Source organism: Hippocampus zosterae, chromosome 1, assembly GCF_025434085.1.
Source record: "Hippocampus zosterae strain Florida chromosome 1, ASM2543408v3, whole genome shotgun sequence".
Taxonomy (NCBI): Eukaryota; Metazoa; Chordata; class Actinopteri; order Syngnathiformes; family Syngnathidae; genus Hippocampus; species Hippocampus zosterae.
This window is the reverse complement of record NC_067451.1, coordinates 23,292,924-23,312,833: the sequence shown is the minus strand read 5'-3', so window position 1 is coordinate 23,312,833 and position 19,910 is coordinate 23,292,924. Positions and strand designations below refer to the sequence as shown.

At 41.7% G+C, this 19,910-nt stretch overlaps 2 protein-coding genes across 3 annotated transcripts in view; both read right to left on the bottom strand.

Annotated features, from left to right (window-relative positions):
- Positions 1 to 425: 425 nt before the first annotated feature.
- Positions 426 to 19,874, bottom strand: hmgxb3 (HMG box domain containing 3). Of its 2 annotated transcripts, XM_052079924.1 has the most exons (21): positions 19,665 to 19,874; positions 18,960 to 19,118; positions 18,674 to 18,848; positions 16,764 to 17,234; positions 16,564 to 16,674; positions 16,333 to 16,467; positions 14,093 to 14,340; positions 13,904 to 13,995; positions 13,733 to 13,810; positions 13,504 to 13,577; positions 12,984 to 13,085; positions 12,747 to 12,887; positions 11,788 to 12,098; positions 11,517 to 11,644; positions 10,707 to 10,838; positions 10,414 to 10,598; positions 10,098 to 10,320; positions 9,578 to 9,711; positions 7,036 to 7,155; positions 6,722 to 6,931; positions 426 to 3,109 (listed from the first exon to the last, which is right to left on the bottom strand). In XM_052079924.1, the coding sequence occupies exons 2-21, from the start codon at positions 19,103 to 19,105 to the stop codon at positions 2,585 to 2,587; spliced, it is 3,741 nt and encodes a 1,246-aa protein (XP_051935884.1). In that variant the 5' UTR covers positions 19,106 to 19,118; positions 19,665 to 19,874; the 3' UTR covers positions 426 to 2,584. The 2 variants fall into 2 exon arrangements, with proteins under 2 accessions (XP_051935884.1, XP_051935894.1); XM_052079934.1 differs by lacking the exon at positions 19,665 to 19,874 and having other exon boundaries at positions 18,674 to 18,811; positions 18,960 to 19,101.
- The window catches only part of cd74a (CD74 molecule, major histocompatibility complex, class II invariant chain a), a 47,121-nt gene continuing 28,498 nt past the window's right edge, over positions 1,288 to 19,910 (bottom strand). Inside the window, exon 8 of the transcript XR_007965237.1 lies at positions 1,288 to 1,357. The gene's annotated coding sequence lies outside the window, so the exon portion shown is untranslated. The remainder of the gene's footprint in view (positions 1,358 to 19,910) is intronic.

The window sequence follows — 19,910 nt, the reverse complement described above, 5'->3', positions numbered from 1 at the left end:
AAGAGCAAATGGGAGTGTGCGTTGACATTCTCTCAAAATTTTGTATGCAACATAAGTAAACACTAACAATAAAAGTTCAAAATTAACTACACAGCTTTCCAACAATATTGGGGCAATTTAGGCTGAAGCAGAATTATTACTGGACACTGAGACATTTGGGTTTGACATCAAAAGATGATAGAAGAAGAGATAAGATAAGATAAGATATCCTTTATTCGTCCCACAATGGGGAAATTTACAGCCTCCAGCAGCAAGAATGTATGTAGAAAGAAGAAAGATCAAGCGTTCCGCTTCTATTTCCGATTACTGACATCTGAATCACAGACACAACTTAGACGATCACAACCATGGTCCATTTTCCGTTTCAGCAAGTCGATAGCAAAAATGAAGGAATTTGCTTTACTGTTCCAATACTTTACGAGGGGTCAAGTCAAGAGTATTTATAGAGCACTTTCAACCAGCCATCGCTGCATACAAAGTGCTGTACATGGAGCAATTTAACATTCACAATAAACAGTAAGACAAATCGGTAATAAAAGGCGGTAGAAACACCAAACAGTAAAATCAAGAACAAATCTTCATGCTGAGTCGAATGCCTAAGAATACAAGTGAGTTTTGAGGAGGGTTTTGAAGATGGGCAGCGAGGAGGCTTGCCGAATGTTCAGTGGGAGGTCATTCCAGAGAGAGGGACCAGCAACAGAAAAGGCTCGATCCCTTCTGAGCCTCAGTTTAGTTCTTGGTACTTCTAATAATGTCTGGTCCACAGACCTGAGGCGCCGGGCAGGTGTGTAGGGGCGGATGAGCTCAGAAAGGTAAGGTGGCGCGAGATTATTCAGAGATTTGAAAACAAAGAGGAGGATCTTGAAAATAACTCTAAAATGAATGGGGAGCCAGTGAAGGGATGCCAGAGTAGGAGTTATGTGCTCCCTCTTACGAGTACCAGTCAAGAGGCGAGCAGCGGCATTCTGGACCAGCTGAAGGCGCTTAATGGAGGACTGGCTGACTCCAAAGTACAGGGCATTGCAGTAATCCAGCCGGGATGTGACAAAGGCATGGATTACTTTCTCAAAGTGTTCATGTGAGAGGAAAGGTTTTATTTTGGCCAGCTGTCTAAGGTGAAAGAAGCTGGATTGAACAATGGCACCAATTTGCCGATCGAGTATGAAATCACTGTCCAGTTTAAGGCCCAAGTTTGAGACTGTTGACTTAAGATAAGGAGACAGGGGGCCCAAGTCTACAAGTGTGTAACGATACCGTGCATATTACTACCATTTTAAAGGAACGCAATTTGAACAGTTCTGAGTTTATTGTTCAACACATTACTCACAATTTGTGATCAAAGTTTTTTGAATCTATTCTAACACAGACTTTTAAACATATTATAAGTCTGGAGTGCCCTCACCATACACAACGCAGCCATTATAAGATGATCTGTACAGCGGTGCCTTGAGATACGAGTGTGTCTGGATACGTGTCATCCTGCCAATTTTTTTTCTCTTTACCTTGTACGCTCAAATTTACAATATTGTGTGGAATCAGTGAACTCAACTTACGTCACAGTAGCAATACTTTTGCAAACACAACAATAACAACAACAACAAAAGACACTTCAAGATCTTTATAGTCACTCCCAGGTGAGGTTTACAGTCAAACTAAATAGAAAACAAGGAAAATTACGTGTGCATTTATTTAATGGCTAATTGCATAACATTTGAAAATGTAATTGACAGGACACCAGCATTACCGGACAGTTCTTGACTCCAGTGATATGAGTACTGTATTTGTTTTTTCCTGTGACAAATATTAAGAAAACTTTCGCTGTTTAAAACTGGTGAAAATGCATCAATTTACGGCGAACGTCTTCATGCAAAGTCAGTGAGTGTCAAGATTTGACCTTTTATGTTGAAGGTCCAACTTCAATGATTCAATACTTTTTGCATTGCTTGCTATTTGGGCTGGACAATTTAAGGATCTTAATTCGACAAGACGATGTACATAGAATGCAATTTTCAAATCGCAAAGGCCGGGGGAAATAAATAATAATAAAAAAAACAACCATTGTTTCTTTTCAATTGGATAGTAGGCCTTATATACCGTGTATGTACATGTACTTTAGATATTTATTTATATAATGTCTAGATAAGTTCATTGCTTCAGTTCACATGTTCACATGTCATTGTTTCATGAAACATAAAACGTCTTTTGTCCATTATTATAATCTGATAAGTAACTTATTGACTTATATTTCTGGTACACTTTTTTGGTAGAATTTTGTGAAGTTGTAGTGAATGCTTCAAAGACCGCAAGTGTTTAGTCAGTTCACAACTGTCACTAAAATAGATAAACACACTTTTGTATTAATTCAGAGTTAAAGAACGTGCACTTCCAGGACTCTTCCAGTCTTTGTGTTGCAACCTGCCAATGACACCACGCGAAAAAGAAAGTTCAATCATTTCCCTCTGAGAATGTCGTTTTTGAACTCCATCACCGTCAATGATCATTTTAGGTTCATCCCGGAATTTCCCCTACAACTATTTGTGAGTAGTTTCCACATTCAGCCACAAAAGTTGCTTTCTGACTGCTTTCACTGAGGCACGACGACACCATAGGCTGTCATTGTCCCCTGTTTCAGTTCCTCCGCAACACTTTTCTTGTCTTCTTCCCTCTCCAGGTTGACGTTTGCCACCCCGAGCCGGTACAACGCATCCCGGATGACGACCTCTCCGGGCTGGCACAACTTCACCACTTGGCTGATCTGCTCATTCACAATGTCTCGACTTGAGAGGAAATCCAGCAGGCGATTGTAGAGGTAGTAATGCGCCGGGTTGTTGAAAAACACCTGCTGTGTCCTCGTCGGGTTGAGTGAACTCGGATCGCCTTGTTTTTCACCTTCCTCCTTCACGATTTGAGTCACCGTGCAAACGAGGTGCTGCAGATCTTTGCACAAGGTCATGGAATGGTGTTCCAAAACAGGAGGCTTGTGACTCACAGGAGGATGCACCAACCAACAAGAAGATGACTTTGTGTGGGGGTGAACGTGCTGGTTTTCCCCCAACGTAGAAAGATCGGCATTGTATGGCTTCTCCTGCAGCTCGGGGCATGACACGAACTGAGGAGCAAACAGCAGGAAGTTGTCTTAGACACAAGACGAAAATGTGACCATAACCAAAGTCTGAAGGCAGCTTCAAGTGGTTCTGTAACTGCGTCAAATAGTAAAGAAAAACAAAAAAGTAAATCATTTGGGATTTATTATTATTACAATTTTTGGAATGCATTAAACTGTTAAATCATAGGTAGGATATGATAATTTTAGTGCAGCCAGTTTTGATGAGCACTAAATTAGTTCAATTTCAATTAAAAAACAATAGCAGCTTTTTTTTTAATGAGTTTCAGCCCCACCTTGCTGCAGCGCAAACTCATGGGATATGAAAGTATTTGCCCTCTTTTCAGATTATTTTTTCAGGAAAATGCTCCAAACTCCAAACAGCAGGATACCTGTTATCAGAAGGCCAATATTGTAGTGTGACAAGCAAGCCATTCTCCACTTCTGCCAACGATTGGAGGCATACCCAGGAGCAAATGACCCAGACGGGCAAGAAGGCTCCCCACCGCCTGCTCTTTTCGGAATTTTTTTTCCCAAAGTGCTGTGAGTCTAGCCTACTAATTCCATGATTTGTTTTACGGAAGAAAAAAATATGTCCGGAGGCTAAATCAAGACAGAAGACGCTATCGGTACATTTGACCGATTCAAGCAAGCAGAGGAGTCGGGGGGGGGGGGGGGGGGGGGTTGGGAGCAGAGCAAAAAAGATTAAGATATCCTTTATTTGTCCCGCAATGGGGAAATTACAATCAGAATTCAGAAAGGAAAAACGCTGGGTAGAGAGAGGGAAAAAAAAACACGCTCGAACTATCCTCTTCCGAGGATTATTTAAGTCCAGGATTTTTAAAAAAAGACCCTAGCACATGAATAAGCATATGACAGTTACAACAAGTCACAAGACATAACATGTATAAGGGGGAGGATGAATGGTAAGGGGGGGGGGGGATAACCGCGACGCGGCCGAAAAATGACCAGCTGCGCAGTCGCCGTTGCGCTCTGCATTATCGAACCACGTTCGGGGGGAAGACGGTGATAACAAGAATGTGTATGCGCGTGTGCTTGTCCAGTCGTGTATGTGTATGCGTGTACAGGTCATAGCTGCTTCGTCGAGGTCTGCTCATCATGAAGACAGTCCCGGCTTATCAGTGCATGGCCGAGAAGGAAGGAGGGGTGGTGGTGGGGGCCCTAGACTCCATGCGTATTTCCATCCAGGGGAAAGGCCAGATAGCGTTATTTGTTTTGGAAGGAAGGCCGCCAACAATTCCAGACAGCCTTGAGTCCTTGGTCTTTATCTCACTGGTGCCAAACATTCAGATCCGAAAATTCTTTCGCAGCGTGAATTCCAACGTCTCCATGGTATTTTCAATCGCGCGGAGTCGCTCCAAAACCGCAAAGTCGCAACAATATTGCGGTTGAGCTCAGTCACCCCTTGAGTCCGAGTGTTGGACATTCGCGCCAAGCCATCCAGAGTGACCGGCAGCTTCTTCACTTCCAATAGAGCCGTTCCCGTTGGTTGAATTTTGCGATTGAACTGAATGAAAAAGTGTCCGCCTTCGCCAAGAGCCAAACAGAAAAGAACATTGCATGTTCTTCCAATATTATGTAGCCCAAATGCCAATTACTTTATTTCTCATCTGTTCTTCAATTTCTTTTGACTGTTTGTCTGACTAAATGAAGTCAGCCAAAAGATGACAAAAGCAACAGAGGGTGTTGAAGGGATTTCTTGATTGAACAGGTCCGGGGGTAATCAAGCTTGAGAGCGGTGAAAATGAAGTCGGTTTTCCAGAAAATGTGATTGGCTCCAGTTAATTTATGATTTAACAAGGGAGCAAGTAAGTTTCACACAGGGCCAGGTCGAATAGATGATTTTTCCCCCCCTTGAAAACGTAAAATCACCATTTAAAAACAGCATTTTATGTTGACTTGGGTTATCGTTGTTTGATGGTTCCATTAGTTCGATGGAACTATCACAGTCTCCCAGGACATGAAGTGGGAAGTCAACATCATCTCCATCCTGAAAAGGGCCCAGCAGAGGATGCTGGATCCTGAGGCTGCTGAGGAAGCATGGCCTGCCACAGGAGGTGCTACGACAGTTCTACACGGCAGTCATCGAATCAACCCTGTGTTCTTCCATCACGGTTGGTTTGGGGCCGCCACAAAAAAGGACAAAATCCGACTTCAAAGGACATTTAGGACGGCGGAAAAAATCATTGGCAACGCCCTACCCACTCTTGAGGATTTGCACACTGCAAGAATCAAGACAATGGCACGGAAAATCCTCCTGGATCCCCCGCACCCTGCCCACCACCTTTTCCAGCTACTCCTCTCAGGCAGGTGCTACAGATCCATGCGCACCAAATACAGTAGACACTTAAACAGCTTCTTCCCTCTAGCCATTAACTCCCTAAACAGTCAGTGACGTAGTCACTCTTCTTGTACTACAAATACTGCTACTGGTCACTCAAAAATGGTTGAATGATTTTCTGCACCAACTGTACAAACTCTCATAGTATTGTATTCTACCACTGTTCACTTTAGCTCTGCTTGATACTTTGCACATTGTCTCACAGTTGTCACTGGACGGTACCACCGCACTACAGTTCACTTACATTACGAAATGTCCTTGCATACTTATTTGTCATGTCCTTGTTTACGATGATACTAATGCAGCGTGTTATACCGGAGACAAATTCCTTGTGTGTTCTACATACTTGGCCAATAAAGATGATTCTGATTATCTTAAATCTTAAAGTCAGGTAAACTATGCAAAAAAAAAAAAAGAATATTTGAGAAGAGGGCAAATATTTTTTCACAGTGCGGTATATGTTGGCAAAAGACAATTCGAGAAGGACTAGCATCTGGTTTTCTGGCAGTGGTATTTGATTGGCAGTTGAGTAGGGTGTCGTTTCAGGGCATATACTGTAGTAGGCACGCCCACAGCTTCATCCAAACACTTTCAAATAACTCTGATTTGGCAGAGTTGTCTAACCCTTTAATTCAGAACGTGTCGCCGCCGACACGTTCTGAATTTTCACATTTAAAGGTTCAGGTTGTAAAGGGTTAACAGCACCCTATTCTGTAGTGTGTCAAATTGACAGTGAGAGGCATATATATTTTCACTCTAGACCAGTGGTTCTTAACCTGGGTTCGATCGAACCCCAGGGGTTCGACGGAGCCTCTGTCATTGAGGTTAAGACACACCCGACTCAACATGTCAATTAGTTGCGACACGCCCGCTTAGCCATCACTTGCTGCAGATGATCACATTACATTGCTTGTCCAATCAGTGTTGCGGGAAATTTAGTTCGCTCAGAAGTCAACGTGTAACTGTCGTGACAGTATGTCGTACAATAAAAAAAAAAAAGTACACGTATCTATTGAATTTTTTGTTACTTTTTTTTCAGTTTTTAATAAATGCGTTTTTTAAAATATCTTGAATTTGTTTTTTAAAAAAAACAATTTATTTTTCACTAATGAAGGGTTCGGTGAATGTGCATATTAACTTTGGGTTTGGGTTGGGTTTGGTATTTCTAACAAGGTTAAGAACCACTGCTCTAGACATATATTAATCATGGTCCCTTATAAGCCTATTCTGGAGACTTGCTCATGATTTCCACCCACCTCTGGCTTATCAAAAGGCTCGGAAAAGCAACCTTGATTCCTGCCCCACATCCTGTCAGCCATTTCTGGGTACTGCATGTCCGTACAAAGAGCCACTTGTCGAGCGCAGTCACCAACATAGACTGGGGGCCAATACCGGGAGGACACCAGCAGATCTACGTGGTCCCGGGCCGTCTCTCCTCTCACCAAATACTTAGAACCGCACACAACCTGACACAAAAATTAGATTGACCTTGACTCAATGAATTGCTTACTGCTTTCAATGTGATTTGATAAGTGTGTTTGTCTTTGATAAGGCGGTGATTTACTTTTACCTGATGGGGGCAAACCTTGGACAGTTTGCCGGCAGTGAGGTGTTGAGGGGGCTGGGGGCCTGTAGGGAGGCCGCTGTGAACAAGCTTGCACATGGAGATCAGAGCAGTCAGCAGGTCCTTCTAATAGGGGGAGAGAAGGGAGCATTTCACATCATTGCAGTCACCAATATTATGGATGTCAAGAGGTGTAAATACAGTAGATGGTATATATCAATATGCACTACTCACAAAAACATACCAAAAAAGAAAAGTGATATGTTTCAGAATGAACCTAAAATGCACTCACACTTATAGGTGAACTTAATTTGACTGTTTCTCGCTTTTTAATGCACAACTCTTCCGCATTTTGGTACTTTTTTTCGCACAATCTGCTGTCCTCAAACTAGGCGCTGAAATGTTAAAAGCACAATTACAATTTTCAAGGACTTCAACTCGTATGCCTTTCTGTCGCAACCTGTTGATGACATTGTGGTGTGCAGTTGATCAATTATGAGGTGTTGCCTGGGTTTAATGACGTCCAATGACAACCATTAAAAATTCTAACGGAACCAGAAAATGTACTCCTCCGTGAGCAGATAAAGTACCTGCTGTGAATTTTACCATTCAGCTCCTTGATGGTGAACAGCAAATTGTGCCAAGAGTATTGGAATACCTTTTTGATTGTAGAATATCTATACACCATTGGACTGGGTTTTGTGGTTCATAGTGTGAGTCGATGTTCCATCATCCGGTTTCTACTATCAGACTTCTCTTCTGAGTTCAAAACTCGGTGAGGTGGAATCCTCGTCATTTTAGGTTAACTCAATTCATTGCCACTGCTCCACATTTTTCAAGTGATTATCATCAAACTCAAACTTCGATTTAGCGAAGTTCAAAGGTTCATTTTAAAATTCTTATTCTCAGCTCATCTCAACTGTATAGAGCACTTTCAGACAGCCATCGCTCCATACAAAATTCTTATTCTTATTATTCCTACCGTATGTCACAGTGTGAATAATTATAAATAAGGCATGATTCAAGATGCTTGCGGGGGTATTTACCTATTTTCACTCTTTGAGACAACCATGAATGACTCATTTGCTTTTTGTTCCACCAAGGAGCCATAAAAACATTTCCAACAAAGTAATATTATAAAAACACACAAGTAACAACTGTTAGTGGACAAAAAAATCATTTCATAGTCACCACTGTATCTTGTGTAATTAATGTTTTGAAATGTTAAGACTTTCAAGCATGCACGCACATGCACTCACTCACGCACGCACGCAGGCAGGCACACACGCACATGTACACGCACACGCGCGCGCACACACACACACACACACACACACACACACACACACACACACACACACACACACACACACACACAGTATGGTCTGAAGAGGAAGTACATGATGCCAATGGAACTACAGCGTTCCCCCTACATCACGGGTCACCTTCCGCCGCCCTGCAGATTTTTTTGACTGGAACGGATCGACCTGCCTAATGCGGAAATCCCAACTATGTCCCGTAAGTAAGCACATCTCACACCCAGACAGAGTCACCATAGTTTGACCCAATGGGCCAACCTCCCTCCAGCTCACAAATGTCACATACCACCCCATAAATCTCCACCTCTTTAAGACACATTTTGAACACACAGATACCACATGTACAGTAAAGTGGCACCTTTACCTTCAAGTGCCTTAACTTGAGTTTTTAGGGTTAAAAGATGTTGCTTAGTCAATTTTGTACTTAGTGTTACAAATCAAAATCTGAATTACAAGCAAACTTCAGCCGCTTGATCAAAAGTAGAAAAAAAAGAGACAGTCATCAATGCAAATTCAATGTTCATTACATTTGTTGAACATTGAATACAAAATGAAAACAGCCTAATGGTGCATGAAGCAACCGCAAACAATGAACTAACCATGTGGTAAATGAACGAAATAACTTTATTAATTCCCCTTTATATAATGAATAAAACGTCTTTGTTTTTATTTTTTCCTTTACATTCTCTTATGTTTATGGCTCTCCATATATCTATATCAACATAGACATATCTGTCCATCTCTGAGAGAGAGAGTGTGTGTGTGTGTGTGTGTGTGTGTGTGTGTGTATTGGCAACTTATTCATTAACTCCCGAAGACATTTTCATGTCTTTTCAGACTCCACTTATTCATTTAGTGAGTGAGTGGAGTCTGCGGGGTGTAGGGTGTAATAATTGAAGCATCCACCCGCTTGATGGGAATGTCCATAGGGAACGCAGCCTGCTCAATTGCTTCAGTCTCCATGGTCAGCCAGAAGTCATCCACGTGCACTTCATCTGACACTGAAGACTCAGGCCAGATCAACTACAGTACCAGGTACTTACTTATTTTTCCAAGAGGTAGGGTAAATAAATAAATAAATAAATAAAGGTCTGGCGATTTTAGGGAACAAAAAGGTGCCAAAACCAAAAGATATGTTTAATAGAATGAGCGTTATACACTTTATATACTTTTATACACTGTATACACGTATATATAGATGTGTATATATACATCTATAGTACACCTACCTTGCTGGAGCCTGAAGTGATGCTCACCCCACAGCGCTCCAAAATACTTCTTAGTTCATCCTCACTGTAGTCTTTAATCTTGTCGAGCCTCAACTCACGATTGTGAATGAGCCGGACCAAAACTGAAGGGGCTCCTGAGACAGGAAGCAATGATCATATCATTTACCATCCATTTTGTCATCGTCAAGTTTCAGTAAAATAGGATCCTCAGTTTACCAAGGTACCAACATTTACCAAGGTACCAACACACTGTATGAGATTTCAAGGTTATGAACAGCATGTGATGAAACAAATTTGGGCAGAGGCATCAGAATATGAATACAAAGATATGCTCAGTTTTGGTGTATGTTTATGGCCAAGAAGTATTTCTCACACAAATAAATTAAATGCGACTCTGCTACTTCATGAATGATGGACTGACTGAAATGTAGAGCACACTATGCATAAAAAGTACTAAGTTATGTTTATAAGATTTGAACGATTCCCTGAAATACTGCAGCAGATGAAAATTGAAGTGTACCTGGCAGCTGTTGTGTTGGTGACAAGACCTTGTCCTTCTCAGTGTTGATAACAGAACTGTTCCTCATCAGCGGGGGGATGAAGGGTGCAATAATTGAAGCATCCACCCGCGTGATGGGAATGTCCATAGGGAACGCAGCCTGCTCAATTGCTTCAGTCTCCATGGTCAGCCAGAAGTCATCCACGTGCACTTCATCTGACACTGAAGACTCAGGCCAGATGAACTACAGAGCGAGGGTAAAGCAGCATGTAATTACTTAATGGTTCCAGAAATATTGTTTTTGTTCTTTTTTTTCCCGTGTGTGTGTGTGCGTTACCTCCACATTCCTGAGCTCCAGCACATTGTTTGTGTGTCGCCCGGCAATCTCTAACATGGGAGCGACACCACAAACGCCACAGATCATATCATTATAGTCTCGCAATGTAAGGCTCTCAAAGGCCCAATAGCCTAACAGGAGAAAATCTTGAATTTGGGACGTCTCCTCTGGACTCAGCGAATGGACTGATGCAAACACAGAGAGCATGATTTTGGGGGAAAAAAAACACCAATACACTGTTCAATTTAAATATTATGCACAAGCTACCACGTTGTGACACTGTTAGACGTTACCGGGGTGGTTGGGGACATGGTCAAATAATGTCCTGACAGCCTGAGAGGGCGGGTGGCGCAGTCTGATTTTGCCTCTGATCTTCAGCAATAGATCAATACTAACCAGTAGTCTGTTTCCAATGTTGAACAACCCTGTCCAAAAAAAAAAAAAAAAATCAAAAGAAAAGATTGCAGTCATACCACATTATATCGCTGTCACGACTTTTTACAGAAATGGTGGCGTATGAGACATTGGCTCAGCAAGACACTTTACACCTTTGATGTAGGAAGCCATTAAATAACAACACAACAAGCATCTTATCGCCAACCTCCCAATTTAAAGGAAGCTGACAACAAGTTTCTAATGTCATGTTCTACTCATAATATTGAGGGGGGAAATGCAATTTGATTAGTTTCCCAAATTTCCCAAAAAATGCACTTGGTACAACTTTTGTGTGGAGGAAAAACAATGACTGTATATTTTGTACCAGACCCGTATAATTTGTTTTGCTTACATATTTTGTTCATCATAGTGAATATTGTAGGTGATGGTGTCAATAAGATAAGATAACCTTTATTGGTCACACACTGGGGAAATGTTCAGTCTCCAGCAGCAAAATTGGGAGGGAAGGGGGGGGCGTGTACATAAAAATTATAACAATTAAGCCTGAGTGAAGTTCTTTACCGACTGCCCTTCTGCTATGTTTTGAGAGACATTTGGCAACCTACATTGTACATGCATGGGCGAGGCTAAGACTTCATTAGCACCCCCCCCCCATCCTCCCCTGCCAAAAAAGCAGCAGCCAAAGAAGGTGTGGGGGAGGAATTTACCTGGATGCAGGTCAGTGAAGCTGTGCAGAGCCAGACACTTGGCACTGAGACACACTTTAAGCTGCAGAGAAGCCGCCTGGATCAGCATCTCAGTAATCAGCCAGCAGTCCTCCTGTCCTGCGATGGTGCTTTGTTAAGACAGAGAAAAGGATGTTGTTAAGGAAGCAGACAGCCACAGTACAAGACAATAGTGATGCACAGTAACAAAAACAGAAGTTGAAACCGGGAAGTGCTCTTAAACATTTCCACATTGTTGATATTGACTTCTCACCTCTGATCTCCTTTGTAGAGGGGCTTTTTACATAGACCACATTGAGTGGCTGAAGATTCATAGAATTGAGGCCACCCAGATTGCACCAGGGTCTCAGTCTCAATCGTCCCATCGTCATTTTGCTCCCCCGGTTGGACCAAGACAATTTGAAGACTGTTCAGATCCTGGATAAGGTCAAGCGTTTTCTGGAGCTCAGCCTCACTCTCTGGAATCTGCAGGGAATGGCGAATCAGCTGCAGGGTGGATTGCCGTTGGATGTCTTTCTCAAAAGGACTTAAGGGCTGGTATGGATCGACCGATCGATTCAACTTCTACAATAGACAGACCATCACAGAGAGAGAAGCTATTAAAGGCAAAAAGACAACATTGTTTTTTCTTCTGCTAATCATCCCGCACATCAAATAAGGTTCAAATTTACAATCAGCAACATATTGATTAACCTGATTAGACAAAGATGAGGAGTGTTGAAGATATCAATGAGTCCTCCTTGTGTGAAAAGCAGTCCACATTCAAAGATTTCTTTTTCATTGAAATAATTCTATTTGAATACAAAATGTGTCCATCCAATGCGTTTAAAAACAATCTGTGAACATTTAGAAAAAAAAATACATTTGTAACCTGTCAGCTACATGCCACAACAAGGAGTGGTCCTATCGCCATCACTATAAGGTCATTTAGCCACTTAAACAGCATGAAAAAGATGCCAGGATTATCACACTTTAATGAAGAATCAACCAAAAAGTTAACACAAAGAGCCTTACACAAGTCAAGGCAAAAAGAGAGGCAGGGGGGGGGGACAACAAAAGAAAAGTTTCCTCCCATTGCTGCACAAATAACGAAAATTTGTCTGAACCATGTTAGGGGTTTTCCAGGAAGTACTTAAGAATCCTTGGTTTTGTGTGGCATGACCTTCAATACTAGTCTGCAATGTTTGAAATGTAGAAGGAGGCAGCTTTCACCTCGGTTGCTTTAGGCTTCCCCTTGGGCAGCTCACAACCACATTTAGGGCACACGTGTGGTTTGTGTCTGTTCTTATACATGTAGTCACAGAATGTGTTCTTACAGCGACCTCGGCCTCTCAATGTTGACAGTCCAAGGTCCTTAGAAAAGAAAGAGGTGGAATTTAGGCAGGAGCAAGATTTAAAAAACAACAACAACAAACTTGGCACTAAAAGGATTTGTATAGGTACACTTACAAAGTTGTCAACTGTCACATGATTGATAGGAACAACTGACACAATGGTCATGCTTTTATCAGACGGGGAAGAAACAGGCTGATTCATTGTGACAGGAGAATCCTATAAAAATGAAGACAAATTGATTAAGAACACCAATACATTTCCAATGGAGCTGCTTGTCCTCCTAAGGGTCGTGGGTGAGCTGGAGCCTATTTCAGCAGACTTCGGGTGAGGGGCGGGGTAGACCAAACAATGGTCACCAGCCAATCGCAGAGTAGATAAATTCTCAACAAATAGTTAATTATTCACACTCAGTCACACTCAAGGACAATTTAGAGCCTTCGACAAATCTAAGATACGTGTTTTTGCAATGAGGGAGCAATTGCAGTATCTGCAGAAAATCCATGCAAGCATAGGGAGCACATGCAAATGCCACATAAGAAGGCCAGAGCAGAGATTGAACCGGAAAAACAAACATACTGTGAGGCACATTAGACAACATCAATAAAATTGATAGTGTATGTCAATGTCTGCTTACCTGCTTGGATTGAACTTGCTGGCCGAGCTGTTTTAAGGTACCAGCTTTAAGACCCACGAATCTGTCTTGTGACTCTGTGGTTAGAGAAGAAAAATATCATCCCACCGCCACCACAAAGAGCGTCCCTTATTTTTTGCCAATATAACTTCCTGTTGTTGATGACAAATAAGGACAGGAATTACATCAAATGAAACAGAGACCATACAGACAAAACGGGTAAATGATGTACCAGTAGATGGATTGTTGTTTTGTGTTGAAGATGTTCCGTTCACTGTTGGAACAGCGATGACCTGGAACAAAGCAGGACCTACAGAAACAAATATCGACGTCAGTGTAAGACAATGCGACCACAGTCTTTACAGGCAATCAAAACATCAAAATGTTGGTGGTTTCCCTTCACCTGGGCTATAACAGGAAGGTAAGATGGGTCTTACAGGCCTTCTTTGAACATCGCACATGCTTTGCCCTTTGAGTGTTATTTTTTTCATGTGGCTATTCAAAGACAGGGACACAGAAATATGTCTGATTAAACAAATATCAGGAGAAACTAAAAAACAGCATAGAGGGGCTAGTTTGTACAGTGACTCACCTTATGAGAGGCTCCATGGACACGCATAATGTTTTCTCTGGTGACGAAATGCTGCCCTCTGCTGGCTCAGCACTTGGAGCTGGTTTTATTTTTCTCAAGCACCTTTGGCCTTCTTTTTTGCTCTCACTGGGTTTGGTTTTACGAACATCAGCATTCCCCTCCTGCGTTGTGCCTTGGCAGCTTGGAAAAGACTTTGCTTCAGACACCACCGTGGCAACGGCTACATCTTTTTGCTGTTTTGTTTTTGCCTGATGTAGAAATACAGTCACATTTATGCAACAAGGAAATGCAAAAATACAGAGACTAAATGAAAATACAGTGCATCCCCACTATTTGTGGGTAAGAGGGATTGGGTCAGCCCACTAAGAGCAAACATTTGCCACCCAATTAACTGTAGTGGAGAGGGGGGTGGAGGGCAGAAAAAAAACATTCTTACAAAAATTCTGATAAACATTCAATATGCATTTTCCATGAAACACTGGGGGGAAATAACCTCTGCGAATATGCCGGTGGCCACTGTATGTACAGTACTCTGGAGCAGTCATCTATTGAGAACTAAGAAAAAGCAGTTATTAATAATTAATAATTACATTATTAATAATGACAAACACAAGAGCACCAAGTACAGTGAAGAATTCCGGCAAGGCCATAGTCATATTTTCAAGTCAAGTCAAGTAGAGTCAAGTCAACTGTATTTATAGAGCACTTTCAAACAGCCATGAACCACACCCTTTCAACTACATGGTGCCCTCCCTATATAGTGAGTTTGCCTTTATGTAGTGCTGTTCAAATGTGTAGTGAGTAAAGGTTATCACCAAAGTAGTACTTTCAACATATCCCACCATACCAGTACATCTTAGAAAAGTAGTAAATATGAAAAAAATGATGGTCACGAGAAAAGCAATACATCCCATAATGTATTGCGAGAAAATGATTTACAATTTCCAGGGTACTGTTTAGTTTTCTGCATGAAACAAATTCACGAGTTGTGGCGTGACACTACTACTACTAAAAGCAACACATAGGACGGGCATACTGTACATAAAGCACATAAAGCTTTGTATTAACCCTTTCAGGGACAGCGGTTACTGCAGTGGTCAATGTAATGGGAATTTGACATATAACAGCGCTAAATGGAAGTAACTGTTCGTACTTTTCAATGCTGACCAGTTATTTTGCGGATAAGCAAAGTTGCCTGCACATGCACTAGTCTGTATTCTGTGTAGTTGCTCAAAATGTTGATTGCGCTGACCTTCACCACCTCACAACAAGATAAAATGAGAGCGCAAGACGCGGAGGGGGAGAAGGCTCCCTTGACAGATCTGTGAACGGTGGCCCTCCATGTTTTTTTCTTTCTTACACAAATCTCATCATTTTTTATAAATACTTTCGTTGTCTTCGTTTCCCTGGACAAGACAACAACTTACTGTGTTATCAGGTTACAGGGTGCATGAAAGGGTCAATATAGTAGAACTCGTTCATTCATTCATTTCCCGTACCGCTTGATCCTCACGAGGGTCGCGGGGGGTGCTGGAGCCTATCCCAGCTGTCTGCGGCCAGTAGGCGGGGGACACCCTGAATCGGTTGCCAGCCAATCACAGGGCACACAGAGACGAACAACCATCTGCGCTCACACTCACACCTAGGGACAATTTAGAGTGTTCAATCAGCCTGCCACGCATGTTTTTGGAATGTGGGAGGAAACCGGAGCACCCGGAGAAAACCCACGCAGGCCCGGGGAGAACATGCAAACTCCACACAGGGAGGCCGGAGCTGGAATCGAACACGGTACCTCTGCACTGTGAAGCCGACGTGCTAACCACTGGACTACCGGGCCGCCCCATAGTAGAACTCACTCAGCTTCAAACCATAATGTCATTGTAATTTATTTTGTGTTTCAATTTTGATTACATTGGGTAAACCAGCAGGCGTTAATCTGGAATGTTGGAGCTAAGCGACAGCAATGACTTAATTAACAGCGAGGCTGAATGGTTTTCAATTATCTGATAACTGAACAAGATAGTCTACCATATACAAATCCCTTTAGTGTCTACTTTCGTGGAGCATAGATCCACACACACGCACACACACACATAGACCTAGTTTGTTTTCACACCACAGCCTGCCTGGACAATACATGTACAATCAGTAACAAAGTAAATGTAAGTACCGTAATCAATGATTACATGATATTGATTATGCAAGCCAAGCAATACAATCCTAAAAAAAGTATTACTCACCGCAGGTATCCATTTGCCACCAAGGTGGGTTCCACAGTCAGGGCATTTTGTTGGCTTGTGGCGAGTGACATACACAAATGAACATTGAGGATTGGGACACCGCCCACGTCCTCTTCTGGTGTATGTCTTTATAGCCTAAAAAAACAGTTTGACAAAATGATATCTTACATGCGTTAACTCAGATTTAACGTGTACCTGCACATTCAGGACAGGAAAAGTCTGAGCGATTACCATCTTGTATGGCGGCAATCCAGTATTTTGCTCTTCTTTGGCTGCCACAGGGACCATCATTACAGCGCCCAAAGAGTTTACCCTTGTCAAGGACTTGGCCTCAATGAGTTTCTAAAATGAGAGCAAAATTATGTGATTCCATTTATTGAGTAAAAGCCTATGTTGTCATGAAACATGTTTATTAGACGTGAAGGCATCACCTGGTTGGGAATGATGGCAACCATCTGTGCCATTTCCCCTTGGGTTTGATGCATTGTTACCTCGCTTTTCACATCAGAAGCATCTTTCATCTTTCCAACGCAATTTTCTAAACTATCCACAGGGCTCCGCAAGTAAGGAACATCTTTGGAAGTTGGAGACGTAGGTGTAGTCAATGAAGAAGAGCAGGATGTGCTTCCTCGGATTGCAGTGGAATATGATGCTTCTCCAATGTCTTTTCCAATGTGACCCAGAGAGCTCTGAGAAACATCTGCTTGGCAGGCCAAGCCACTCGTCTGAGCCTCTTTTGACTCATGAGTGTGACTGGGAAAGGACACATTTCCATCAACAGGATGAATGTGACAATCTGCCAGAGAACCTCCCGCCTGGGGATACTCGGTCAGGACAAGGTAACTGGCTCTTGGCAGGATCTTACGGAAGCCTGGTAGGTCTCTGGTTGGACTGAGAGACAACTGCAATACACATACAGTATAACAAAACAAAACACAATGAGATAGATAAAAGTCCTGTGTAAAAGCCACCTTTGGTCAACCACTTAAACTTTGTACCCAAATAATCCCTTGGTGTGACTGTGAGTTCGAATGGTTGTTCGTCTATGTGTCCAAACTGAAACTCAGGGTAAGGGTCTCGACAAAGTCACTGTGGTGTTACATTTTGCATTAAATTTGTGCCAATTGCAAAAAATGACCACATCTAACTTGTCTTTTGTTATCCGAACACAACACCTTTTATATAGCAAGTGGAGCAGGTCAAAGTAAGACATTTATATTCTTTTGTGTGTGTGTGTGTGTGTGCGCGTGTTGGGACGGGGCAATCAGATTTTCAACTGGTGTATTGTACACCATGCAAAATGCTCAATTTGCACATTGTAAGCCACCGTTGCACTTTCTACACTTTCATGATCAAAACACAAAATAGATTATATTATATTATATTAGATGGATTAGATAAAAATTAAAAAAAATAACCCGACATGTGAAACGAATTGTATGAACATGTATGTTTTATTGAAATGCCACTTAAGCCCAATGGATGATTTGTGACACAGTGGGAAGTATAACATTTGACAGGAGTCTGTCTCTCTTTAACAAACCAAACTTTGCAAACACGTGCATCTGTCCAGCTGTTACACTGTAGCCTCTTTTATACTATATGGCCAGTTAAAAGCAGGTTTCTTCATTTCTTTTTCAGGCCAACGTCCTATATAAACAGCATACCAGAGTGACGCGAGAGGGATGAAAAGTTTCACTCTCCTGCCCTGTTGGGTTGAAATGATCACTTTCCACCATACTGTGCATTACATTAGATTGTTGTAACATATCTAAACGTCTGATTGAAGGAAGTTGTGCCATTGTGAAAAGCCACACACTGTTGCAGAAATATTCAGCCTTCGGTGAGTTCTATATAAGAAGTAAAGGCAGCTGAATTGAATGTTGGGTCTTTTGTTTTGGCTCGATTGGGTTTATTGGGTTGGAATGTCTGTGAAAATTGTCATTTAAACAGCAAAGCTAGTGGTACCTTCAGACTTTTACACAGTATTACCAATCTCCTACATATGATGAGAAATGGCCATTAAAATTGATCCACATATTTACTCACAAAAAGTTAGGGACATTTTGCTTCCAGGCAAGCTTTACACATTGCAGTCTTAATTCCTCATACTTTTGAATATAAATATACAAGTGTCAAATGTTTCAGCACTTTTTGCACAATTTGCTGTGTTATAACAAAGAGACATGTTTATTGGAAAATAAGAGAAGGTGAAAATTAAATTCACGCACAGGTTACAGTGTGGTGCATTTTAGCATCATTAAGAAATGTTATATCAAAACAAAATATCCCTAATTTATTCTGAGTAGCATACCTGCACTAAAATATTTTTGTAATTTACTGTATCAGTGCCATCCTTCTCCGAGTTGGCCTTCTGCAGATAGTAGCGCTTCTCTGCCACGCTGAGCCTTTTCCAGCTCTCACTGATTCGTTTGTTGATCTCCGACTGTGGCTGATTGGGCCTCTCTTGTTGCATAATCTGATGAACATCGAAGTAGTAGAGCAGGTAGGCAGACCTGTATGGCATTTCATATATATATATATATACATATACTGTATATCTTTTATAAATTATAAAGGATAAATCCCAGTTTACGAGTGTGCAGACATTTTGATGTGAGCATTACCTGGGCTTCTTTGGTTTCACATCACCGTCTTCCTGACTTTTGCGCTTTCGCTTGTTGGGGGAAAGTACATGTACTCCAACCTGGTTGTAGCCTCGCTCCACCTCCTCTTTTAGCTTCACTGCCTCATACAAGTCCACCTTCTGCATGATACCATTGGATCTATGTTCATAGAAATAATGGAGTTCAACTCTTGTACTTAAATAAGAGTTAAAACCCACATGCAGTACTCTGAAATGTACTCAAGTAAAAAAAAAAAGTATACACAATTGGATCTGGAACCAATGAAATAATAGAGATTATTTTTGTTGTCCCTTAAACTTGACTCTAATCATTTGTTGGTTTGTTTTTTATCATCGCGTGTGGTCAGGAGAAAATAAACCGTACAACATTTGTTTTTGAAATTGTGAACTCTTCTACGGTTGCGATGCTATAATCCTGAAACCAGGACACATATGGATGGATGCAAGTCAAAAGAAACACCAGACGTCCAGTGTATAAGTAACAGTCAAGTAAGCCCGACACAGATAAAACTGTGATGGTCATTATCAAAATGTTGACATATTAGCCCACAACCGTACTAATGGGGCGTTAACAAGTTATAAACACCAGCACGTGTATGTTTTAAAGCAGCGTTAATGGCTCGACTGTATACTGCCAGCAATTCACAGCGTTATCCAATGAAATGGCTTCTTGTTGAAGTCTTACCTCGGGTGGCCCTCGCGCTTCACAATGCTCTGAAAATTATGTGAAATACACCCAGGCCGGGCATTATAAAGACGCTGGATAATGATACAGACTAAGTGTTTACGTTTAAATTAAAGTGTGCAGTTTGCGACGGATATATGTCAGCAAAATTCGCTTCGTTTAATACCGACTGGCAAAAACATGGCGTTTTTTGCTAGCGGGCTTCTACACCAATCGTAGGCGTTCATAAGGAAACATTGGCCAATC